The 12,144-nt window shown below is 34.8% G+C and overlaps 1 protein-coding gene across 1 annotated transcript in view; it reads right to left on the bottom strand.

Annotated features, from left to right (window-relative positions):
- Positions 1–4,868: 4,868 nt before the first annotated feature.
- The window catches only part of TMPO (thymopoietin), a 28,324-nt gene continuing 21,048 nt past the window's right edge, over positions 4,869–12,144 (bottom strand). The window contains exons 5-9 of the mRNA XM_042781819.1: positions 7,547–7,666; positions 7,350–7,445; positions 6,816–6,926; positions 5,766–5,854; positions 4,869–5,151 (exon numbers count right to left, since the gene is read on the bottom strand). Coding sequence (XP_042637753.1) covers positions 4,869–5,151; positions 5,766–5,854; positions 6,816–6,926; positions 7,350–7,445; positions 7,547–7,666 — 699 coding nt within the window. The remainder of the gene's footprint in view (positions 5,152–5,765; positions 5,855–6,815; positions 6,927–7,349; positions 7,446–7,546; positions 7,667–12,144) is intronic.

Here is a 12,144-nt window from a genome sequence, read left to right as displayed (position 1 = left end):
AATAGGGCAAATTAAACAAGTATACCTTACATTTATTTCCCATTTCAAACTATTCATTGTCCTAAAATCAATGTGTTAAATTCTGGACAGTAAGTCAGTGGTGGTCTAGTATAAAAGCATTTGATTAAGATCAAATTTTCATAATCAGCTTTAATTTATTCCAAAGAAGCTCTGGGGAACATTTGGCTCTTTGCAAAAATTAACTAATTTCCTTCAATTAAGATAAATAACAATACTCGAAACCGCCAATATTATTATTAGTTAACTAGAATAGTCAAATGCTTTATTTAACTACTCCTCAAAAGAATGCCCAAGATAAGTTCAAAGGTATTTCTGCACCCATGCACTGTGAACCATTATACCTTCCTGGGAAGGCACACAGTATTTAAGTGGGTAGAAAAATTTTATAAGCAATAAATCTCAATTTCAAAACATGCTAAACATAACATAAATGTCATCAAATGTCAGTTAAACTAATGAGGTCAGAATCACAGACTTCCCCCCACTCAAAGCTCCATGTCTGCTCCTGTACCCCATTCCCAAATCTTTGGTGAGATCATGCATGAATCCAGAAAAGCTCTCCACGACTACCAATCAAGGTGAAACAATAACCACATGTGTTTATAGCCACTTCCCGCTGAGACTATATCACTGAGAAGGGAATGAAATAGTGTTTTAACACAATGACAAAGAGAATAGCACACTGAAGGACAAAATACTCCCCCAAAATTTTGGAAGATATAAAACGATCAAGAAATGAAAAATGAAATAGCAAAGTTGAAGAAGGCTCAACTTAAATGACTGCAGAGAAAGATTAAAATTAGAAGTAGGCTACTTCACCCTAAAGAACTTCTAAGACATCTGGAACTTACAGGAACTACTCAAAGTTGTGGAAGGAGCAGGCTTAGGCAAAAGAAAACTGGTTTAAAGTATATATAGAGTGAGTTGGTCTTTTATATTCCCCTCTGCCATATCACATGTAATCACACCCATCATGTCCCAGTTGTACAAACATGACTAAGATTCTTAACTTCTCTGAGCATCAATTTCCTCATTTGTAATGAGAGGATCAAAAATACCCACTTCATAGTATTACTGTAGGAGCTCTGGTAGCATAGTGCCTAAGGCACCTGACTGCTAAACCAGAAGGCTGGTGGTTCAAACCCACCAGCCACTCCTCGGAAGGAAGATGGGGCAATCTACTTCCGTAGTGATACTGCCTTGGAAACCCAAGGAGGGGTCCAACTCGACAGCACATAACAACAGTATTACTGTGTGGATTAGTTTAAGTTAATACACATCAAGTTCATAGAGCAGTACCTAGCATATGCTAAGCATGTAATCAACTATATTTTAAGCTTTTGATGCTATATACTCTCTAGTTAACTACAGTGTATGTATTGCTTTGAGAATCATTAATTAAAATCACCTGGGGGGGCCCCACATGCATGATAGAAAGATAATAGCATTTTTATCTTCTGAATACAGCTCCACAATGAACAAACAAAATACCCCCAACAACAACGACCCATTTACTTAATATCAAAGCAAGACTAATTAATAATCATGAGTGCTGTATCAAGTACTAAGAACAAAACTAAAGCTGGGGTTGGGGGTTTACGGGACAGGACAGGGACTGAAAGTAGTCACTGCCTTGTAGGTGGAAGAGGAGCTCTGAGAATTTCCCTGTCATTCTGGGAGATAACAGCTATACACTCCTTGTTTAAAAACAAACAAAAACCTCATTACTATGATGATTAGAAATAAAATGTAGAGGAACAGAGTGAAAAGAGAGCTAAAAAGTCAATAGAGTTGACCCTTGAACAACACGTATTTGAAATGCATGAGTCCATTTACATGTGGATTTTTTTTTTTCAAAATATGGATCTCAGAGAAATTTAAGAGCTAATAGGTGCTCTGGTGGGAGCTCTGGTCGCACAGTGCCTAAGGCACTTGACTGCTAACCAGAAGGCTGGAGGTTCAAATCCACCAGCCACTCCTCAGAAGAAAGATGAGGCAACCAACTTCTGTAGTGTTACTGCCTCGGAAACCCAAGGAGGGGTCGCTATAAGTCGGGTCTGACTCTATGGCACACAACAACAACAACAACAACAACAGCAGGTGCTCTGGTGGCCTAGTGTCTGAGGCACTTGACTGCTAACCAGAAGGCTGGTGGTTCAAACCCATCAGCCACTCCTCAGAAGGTTGGGCAGTCTACTTCCACAGTGATACCGCCTCAGAAACCCAAGGAGGGGTTGCTTTGAGTCGGATCTGACTCTATGGCTAACTCATTAATTCACTCACAATAGGTGTCTCACAAGAGGAATTAAAAGATGACTTGATGGAGATGAGTGTTTCCAATCCAGTGCCAGATGACAGGGAAGAAGATGTAAAAGCAACAGTGCCAGAAGACAAATCAACATTACAAATAATCTGGCAGAAGACTGCTTTTTGACTTCTGTGATATGGGCACTGCAATAAAAGCTAATAGTGGAAGGAGGATTGGTACCAGATAAGAACATTTTTAGAGAAATGAAAAAGCAAGTAGGCCAGATAGAAATTACAATGTGTTTCCATAAAGTTACACCAAGTGTGCCTGCCTCTCCAACCTCCCCCCGCTTCTACCTTCTCCACATCTTCTGCCTCTGCCACCTGAAATAGCACGACCTTCACTTCCTCCTCTTCTTCAGCTATTCAACATGAAGACGATGAGGACGAAGACCTCTATTATGACTCACTTCCACTTAATGAGTAGTAAATCAGCATCATGCCACACACTCATGCAGATTTTCAACCCTGTGGTAGGCAGATGAACAACAATCTCTGTGTTGTTCAAGGGTCAACTGTAATTCATAAATACCACATAAGAAATGCTATCTGGAAAAAGAGGTCATTAGGAATGTATACAACTAGCTGAAAAGTATGTACTGCAATGACAAAACTAGAGGTTAATTACTTTTTTATTATTGAATTATATTGTAAAGTCTTAACTACCACGTCAACAATTTAATCAGGAAAAAAATGCCTTTTGCATTTACATCAGACACGTTTACTCTAATGGCAAAAGACAGACACAGACAAAGGACCAAATACATGTTTTTTACATTAAAAAAAAAAAGACTACATGTTTTACTTGGTCCTACTTTTGCTATTTTGGACCATATTTTCACTATTAGAAAACTCATCTTACATACATGTTAAGTCTGATTTATCTTCCCACATTTTAAAACATTAAATGCAGTTTCTCACAATTTCTAAGTTATAAACAAAAGATTAAAAACAACATGGGAAACAGTTTAAAAACAATGTAAGCACAGACTTGCTATTACCCTATAGTGGAAATGTTGAGTAAACCGTGCCTCCTCTGTGGCTCATTCAAAGAAACACTTTTACTCAGAGAGGCCAGCATTTCTGACCAGGAGGAGGAAGCGTCCCAGTTCCTCTGCCAGAGCAGACCTCGAAGTGTTTCTGGTTGTAACTGCAAAGTGAAAATGTCTATAAAATATCTACAACAAGCTAAATAAAAGAACAGGGCTAATTCAAATAAAAACTGAGGGCCAGTCTAAATATACATCTTCAGCTTTTTCCTTTTTAAAAAGTATCACTTTTATTTCAGATGATATTTAAAAATAACTTACATTAGTGTGCTTTATGGTAAATGAATGCAAATTTAAAACTCAAATAAGTTTAAAATTTTTGTTTCACTTGATTCTGTTGAAAATTTAAGGATCTACTATTTTATTTAGCCAAGCTAAACATGAGGTAAGTTTCAGCTAAAATAAAAAATAATAAAATCAACCACAAAGATGAAGTTAACCATTTCAAGAGTACACAAAATCATAATGCCCTCTTCAGAGTTTACCACTTTATGTGTTAACTATTGTGTATCCAAGAAAAGTTTACTGTGTAATTTTTAAGCAAATACTTTTTGCGCTTTTAAATCAAATTTCATGGGGAAATATAGAACTTGAAAAAATTTGTTTTGGTAACAGAAGACAAAGCAATAATAAACCCAAATGGAACATAAGACCAGTGTTTAAAGTTTCTATCTTCTAAACAAACACACACACACTTATTTATCTAAAAAGTATTTTGGTAGCAAATTAGATTGAAAGAATAAATGTTCTGCTGTAAATAAAGAGTATAAATTTCCAATCATGGCCATATACCTTGTTGACAGTTTTTTTTAAAACATATATACGCTGCACTAAAAGATTTCTGTTAAAAATCAACTGTATTTAAATGGGTTTTTAGGACGTTCATGATACTAGAAATCTTTTAAAAATTGAGTACAATAGGGCTTCAATACCATTACTAATAAAAGTTACAGAAGAGATTATTGCTGTACTTTCCCCCATAAACAACTAAAACTTTGTTGCAGTTATAAAAAAGTGCAACCTCAAGTTACTTTTCCTCTTCCTGAATTTATGTTTCACATGTCTCTAAAGTTTTTATTCAGCAGAGAATGAATCTTTAAATCTTTTCCGTAAGAATTCAAAGTATTTAAATGTGTAGCTTCACATTATACCACCAGTTTGCCCTTCTTGTTTCCCAAATACACAAAAACAATATACATTTTTCTCAAAAATGAAATAAGATATCCACATTAAAAAAATAAAGCCTACAAAAAAGTTCCAGAGCTAAAAAATATTAGTCACATGGCACACAGGGATCTCCTACTTGTCCAAAGTCCAAAACATTTCCATGAAGTCCATTTATATATCATTTGCTTTTCAATGGAATACTACATTTATCGAGGTGAAAACACATTATTTTTAGTTCTTGCATCAACCAAGTGTATACAAATTTGTTTTTTATATAGTTATTAAAAATAGGAGACCAAGATGGGTGTGCCAAAGAGTTACCATTCACTCGGAAGTTGTAGAGTTGGTAAGAAAACTAGAGAAGGGATTTCCTTGGTTGGTTTCCATAGCTTGATAGACCAGAAACAAAAAAACTGCCACAACAACAAACAGCAAAATTTTTATCCACACAGGAATGGAGCGTCCCTTTTTTGTCTTTTCTGATCTTACATCTGCCAAGGGAACATACTTAGGGACATATTTAGACGAGAAAGTTTCCTCCATCCTGAAATCACTGAGTTCTAATGGTCGGCCTGCAGCCCCTTTGATTGGTCTGCGGCAACTAGCACTGTCAGGAATGAAAGAAGAGAGAAAAAGAAATTTTAGATAAAATCATGATTTAGATAAGTAACATAAAATGCCATTGCTACTCCCAATTCCAAGGACATTTCTTATAGTAGAAAATTATATAAAGTAGTTAGGTGAATCAACCTATACATTTTTTCATTTAAAAAGATGGAAACACTGATAAATACTCATTAAACCTATTTCCTTCTTAAAGGCTTTTCAATCAAAGCCATGCATTTAACGGTGAAGAGGAAAAATGTAAGGTGATTTGATTGTGACTCTGTCAATCAAGAAACAACAGATACCTAAATACAGTCTTTTCAGTTAGAAAAAAAAAATTATCAGGAAAAAAATGATTTCTTTTATAAGAGGCTTGCCATTTCAATTCAAAATATGAATTGTATAGTAGGTAAATTATATATTTACACCACTTTGGCTTAACAAAATTAATTGTGAAATGACTCACTTTCAAGAATAGGAACTGGTGGCTTAGAGGAATTAAACTGCTCCCCAGAAAGAGAACAGGGCAGAGGTACAACCACTTTGCGGGGAAAAATTAAAATTTAAAATTCTCTAGTAGAACACACTAATATTTGCTTCAATGTGTCTGAATACCTAATTCCTGTTGGTGTAGATGCTTCATAGGGGAACATTTCCTTAAGAATATCCCTTTCTATTCTTCTTTCCTCTGTTTTTTCTCCCACCTAATAATAAAGAAAGAAACAAGTTAAAAAATTAGTGTGTATGTGCAAATAATCATAATTTTAAACAGAAATTTTAGAGAACAAAATTTAATTAAAGAAACCTATTCTAGTTTTTACAACTGCCATTTCAAAATTCATTCCTATCTAGGTCTCCACTTAAGTTTTCCAAGGCTCTCGTACTTCTTCAATATGAAAGTATCTTAATGTGGTTATGGGGGGAAGGAAAATCACCACCTATTCAAAGTAGCCAAAAACAAAACAAAAAACAACAAACCTAACAAAATTTCAGTACACTTAAAATATGGCAGCATATCAGATTCCCCATGCTTTTCATTAATAAAACATTAAAAGTACATTTTTTTTCTTAAGAATTCTGTAATAAAATTAATGATCAACTACAGAAAAAATCTATATAACATGAACTTTTAATAAATTTTAGTGTAAACTATAGAGTCAATCCAATCTTAAGAAACATGAAATATTTTAATAATCTGATTGTTTTGTTATTGTTTATCATTATGCCCAGATCAAATACTTCATCTCCTTTAGTTAAGATTTATTAAAATTATAGTACACCATGCAGTTAGTACTTTATACTCCATATGAATTAATTCAAGCATCATACAGTCACTCTAAAGTTATTTCCTTTCAAGGAAAGACAAAGTATAGCCTCCCTCACAGCCCTATAAATACTTTCAACTCATACCCATGACAAACACAAGCAGCACACTTGAAAACTGGAACTTAAGAGACACATAATATAGCAAGATGGTATCTGCATGTCTTATTGTATTAGTTAACTCCCATTTTCACTAATAAATAATAAATTTAAAATAATACACACATATATACACACATACCACCCAATAAAGCTCTGACCCCTCCCACTCCAGAGAACAAATACAAATATTTTGTCTTTAAAAGATTAATGACAGCCTCAATCTAAATTTTGTTCATTTACTTCAGCTCTCGTCAATGGTTTCTTTGATGTTCTTCTGGGTATGTCTGAGAATTCAGTGATTGGCAGAATAGGAGCTGCATGCTTGAAATTTCCAGTCACCCTATTGACAACCTGCCAAGATTCAAATTATTCAGACTCAGAATTATCCAAACATAACAAAGACACTTAAAAAGAAAAAAATAATTAAAAAGATATTTTATGCCTATAATATTTAAAATTTTCCCTTAACAAAAATTTAGGTCACAGTGCTTATAAATTAACATATTAAGTGGTTCACATGGGCAGTCCTAACTTTCTTTAAATATCTGAGCAAAAAAGTATCCTCATTATACTTAGAATTCTTACACAATAAATAAAATTTATAAAAATTGGCTATACTGAAAAATCCTGAAATTCAGAACTATATGGGGAAAATAAAAATGCAACATTTAAAAACATGTAAATTTGAAACTGTTAAAATCACCACCTCCCGAATTCTAATTAAAGGGTAATTTACAAAGAATACCACTTGTATAGTTTGTGAAACATATTTACTAAGGTTTCGTTGCTTGAAGCCATTATAGTTTCAGCTATGGGAGTACTTTCTGAAATTACTGCACCATCTATACGAAAATGTTCTGAAGTTTCCACCTGTTAGTTTGAAAACAAAACAAAAACAATAAATATAAAATAATGACTAAAGCCCTACACCAATCTGAAAACCCAATTCTAAGCAATAAGCCTTGCATCACCCTTTTCCTTGGCGTTCTTCTTGACCCTCTTGTAGATTCCCTAGTTAATGCCTGCAGAGGTCCGCTTTCTGAAGATCCACTTGTCCATTCAGTCTCAGTTACTCCAGCTTGAGAATAGCTCTATTCAAGCATTGACACATTAAAAAGCCATATTCTAACATCAAATACCTTAATAGCCTTATTAGCACACTAAAAAGCCAAGACCAATCACCAAATGCCAATATTTGCAAACAGTTACACTCTCAAAATAATTCTAAATATACTGATTGAACTGACATACAGACATCAGAAAACTGGCAAAAATTCCTGAACAGCCCATCTCTAGTAGCTCACAAATTATAAAAAAAAAGAGGGGAAACATACTTCAATCATCACAGCCCCTCTTTTGTAACTCACTGCTATTTGGCTGTAATATGGCAGCTCCATCTGTCTGGCTATCTAAACGAGCAGAGTGATCATGACTTACAGGAGAAAGTCATTTGTTATAAGTCAAATTCATTTTGTAACAAAAAACTTTTATGACTGCTAGATTATAATGTGTAACAGATTACACATTACTTTTTGCACATTTAGAATTATTTAAATAGAAACCTTTCAATTTATAAACTATACCCAGCTATCTGAACTCAAAATTCCCAAGTGTCAACACCTTCTTGGAAATAGAAAAAGTCAAAACAGCAACACAAACCTGGTGATCCTTTCATAAATGTGCAAGCCTAAAATGTCAACGCCACACTACAATGCTACTCCCACTTATTAGAGACAGACAGAAAGGTAATAGTGATAGAAAGGTAGCTTCCAGTCTCAGACTGACTTCTCCTGAAAAGCTGACTGACTGTTTCCTCATTTAAAAAATAATCTAGTCTTCACACACCAGTTTAAAAACCATCACATTAGTGCTTCTTTCTTTGTTGGGAGCTCTGGTAGCATAGTGGCTAAGGCACTTGACTGCTAACCAGAAGGCTGGAGGTTCAAACCCACCAGCCACTCTTCAGAAGGAAGGTTGGGCAATCTACTCTGTAGTGATACTCACTGCCTTGGAAACCCAAGGAGAGGCTGCTATGAGTCAGATCCGACTCGACAGCAGTGAGTTTTATTTTATTTTTATTAACTACCACAAGGATTTCCGGTGGTATAGTGGTTAAAGCATTTGGCTGCTAACCAAAAGGTTGGTGGTTTGAATCCACCAGCTGCTCTGTGGAAGAAAAACAGGGTAGTCTGCTTCTATAAAGATTTTCAGCCTCAGAAACCTAGTGGGGTCTCTATGAGTCTGAATCGACATGATAGCAGTGAGTTGGCTTTTTGGTTTATTTCCTACCACATGATTCTTTTAAACCCTTTTAATTAGAGAGTTAATCAATAATTAGTATTATAGTGGAGTATGCATATGTTGACTTTTGCTTTTAAGCTAGTATTTTATTTAGATAACTGATTTTTTATCTTCAAGTTGGTGTCTATTAGTATAAAAGACAGATCTGTTTTTTGTTTTCTCCTATCTGGTGATAAAGAGTGGTCATCGAATAAATTTATTTATTTGGCTAGAAGTATTACTACCAAAACACCCCAGGGCACAGACAATATTTCGTGTAAGATTCTGTATTTATCTATGTTTGGAACTGACATTATTAAGAGTTCCTTTGGCATAATCTGAATCTCTGGGCTACCTTTATTCTGTTATCAATTAGCAAATTATATGCTGAATGGAAACTTAATGTTAGTCAATCAAAAGATCAAATTTGCAAACCTATCACCCCCCCCCCCAATGCTTATCATTAGTCAAAATCTTGATTATTTGAATTAACAAAGTTTTCAACCCTGGCTGCACAGTACTTGTCTGGAAGGATTTTAAAACATAACCAGTATTTCCAGTCCAATTAAATTAGAATCTTCCAGAAGGTCGGCGCATGGTTCATTTTTATAGCTCCTGAGGGGATTCTAATGGGCAACAGAGACTGAAAACAACTAGTTTAAGATAACTGAAGATGGACTTTCATGCAGCTCAATGCTAAGTATTTTTAAACTACTTAACACCGCTACCACCCAATAACCAATGTAAGTGAAAGTAACGGAAAATGTTTATAAAATGTTCTAGTATGATAATTTACTTAATACCAATGTATGTTTAATCTTTTAAAATTCAAAGAATTAAAGAGTTACATTACTTGAAAGAGTTAATAAAGTTATAGTTCTACAACTGATACTAACTATATAAAGACCAGATATCTTACCTACATCCATGAAGGTAAAAGGGGGGGGGGGGGAAGGGACAGCTTTTTTCCTTTAAAATTGGTTACTTAAAATGAATCATGTTTTCATCAAAAAAGTTACAATAAAAAAAAAGAGGCACAATTTTACCAAACACTTATTTGAAACCATTTTGTATGTATGTATATATGTATACACATATATATTTATAGCCACATAGAAGCATGTTCACATTTTTTGTTAGTATCTGACTATAAAGGTAAAGTTCCATTTAAAAATTGTTTATTTTCTTTACAGAAGGAAACACAAGGAACTCCTTCATTGCCTATGGAGATGACTGAGAACAGAGGTGGGAAACTTTTCACTGTGAATCATTTATGTTTTCATTTGCTCAGATATATTAAATTCTATGGTTAAGGAATGTCACCTAATTTCATTCATTCCTACTCATCACCATCTAATTTAGAATTAGTTATGTTCACTTAATATAATACTACACTTGCATTCAGAAAACTAATTCACAACCTGGCCATAACCAGGAAAGACATTCTGAAAACTAGATTAAAAAAAAAAAAAAAAACCTACCAGAATCCACCATGATCAAGTAACTTTGAAAAGTAAATAAAAGAATCAAATTATGAATTATTATAATTATTAATTATAATTAATTAGTAACATGGGCCATATAATTTATCACAGAGATAATGAGGAAACACAAAAACCATTTCACATTGCCTTCTGATAAACTATCAAGTTAAAAGTTATTCAGACCTTTTGAGACCCCTGAAACTATGGACCCTAGTTACCCTTTAGGTCTGGAACTGAACTCACTCCCATGGCTTCTAGCCAAACAACAGACAGGGTGAACATTTACATCAGGTAGATATACTCCTAGGAATGATCAACTGTGGGAGAACAGAAAGGCAGTGTTTGCACAGGGAAACAGCTGGGGGGTGGGGGGTATGAGTGCAAGGCCGGGAATGACATAGGAAGAGGTACCTATCGGCAGGAAGTGGTAAGAGAGCTGTTTATACTGTGGGGAATTGCAGTCAATGTCAGGAAACAAATGTGTATGAACTGCTATACAGAAAATTTGCTCTGTAAGCTTTCACCCAAATCACATTTTAAAAAAATCACAAGCTTTAAGAACAAGAAAAATCACACAAAATTAGATGATAAAAAGAACCCTGCCTGCAACAATGAGATGGAGTATGAGAACTCTAATTTCTACATAATTTTTCTATAAACCTAAAACTGTTCTAAAATATAAAGTATACTTATAAAAAAAAAAAAAAAAAAAAAAGATAATTTAAGCCACCTTACTCTGAAGAGCTCACTGTCAATTTAAGTTAAACATGACCAATGTGGTTTTAGTCATCTTATTATTATTTTTAAAGGTGTCATATTTCTCTATCTGAGAATGGTACTCTACAAGTGGGAATACCAAATGCTTAAAACTCTTATGGAGGGGAATTTGGCAACAACTAGCAAAATTAGATATGCGTTTACCTTCTGACCCCACAATTTCACATCAAGATTTTCCAAAGACCAAAAAATGAGCGAAAATATGAAATGACACATGCAAAAGCCGTTCATTGTGGCATTACCTATAACAGCATATGACTGAAAACCACCCAAAGAACCAGCAAAAAAAAAACTGGCTGAATATCAAATTATAGTACACCCATAAAATGCATCCCCATGCAGTCAAACAAAGTATGAGGAAGATGGCTGTATGCTGAGGGAACAACCTCCAGGATAGGCATTAATGTTAAAATTGGAAAGGTACAAAGGAGCCCATAAAGTGCAAAGTTGGCTGCCTTTTGTGTAAAAGGGGGACAGAAGCATAAATACATACATAAATCCATGTGTTTACTTACATTTTCAAAAAGAAACAAAATATAAACCAAAAACCAATAAAAATGATGACCTATAAATGGAGAGAATAAGGGTAGAGGCCAGATTTCTGATTCTACTACCCTGTTCTGCCTAGGTAAAACCACATACATATTCTCAGTAATTGACAAGAGAAATTAGAGGGGAAAAACACAAACCTCCAAATTGCATTTAGCAGTCTTATTGTTAGTAGTAAGGAGCTCTGGTGGCATAGTGGTTAAAGCATTTAGCTGCTTACTAAAAAGTTGGTGGTTCAAACCCACCAGCTGTTCCACAGAAGAAAGATGACATGATATGCTTCCATAAAGATTTCAGTCTTAGAAACCCAACAGGGGTCACTATGAGTTGGAACAGACTTGATAACAGTAAGCTATTGTTAGCAGCCATGTTGTTGTTGTTGTTGTTGTTTGCCGTCATGTCGGCCCCAACTCATAGCGACCCCTCCTTGGGTTTCCGAGGCAGTATCACTACGGAAGTAGGATTGCCCAACCTTCCTT

This window comes from Orycteropus afer, unplaced genomic scaffold (genome assembly GCF_000298275.1).
Source record: "Orycteropus afer afer isolate SDZICR_OR568_19922 unplaced genomic scaffold, OryAfe1.0 scaffold00177, whole genome shotgun sequence".
Lineage (NCBI taxonomy): Eukaryota > Metazoa > Chordata > Mammalia > Tubulidentata > Orycteropodidae > Orycteropus > Orycteropus afer.
Note: the sequence above shows the minus strand (reverse complement) of the source record. Positions and strands in the feature narration are given on the sequence as shown.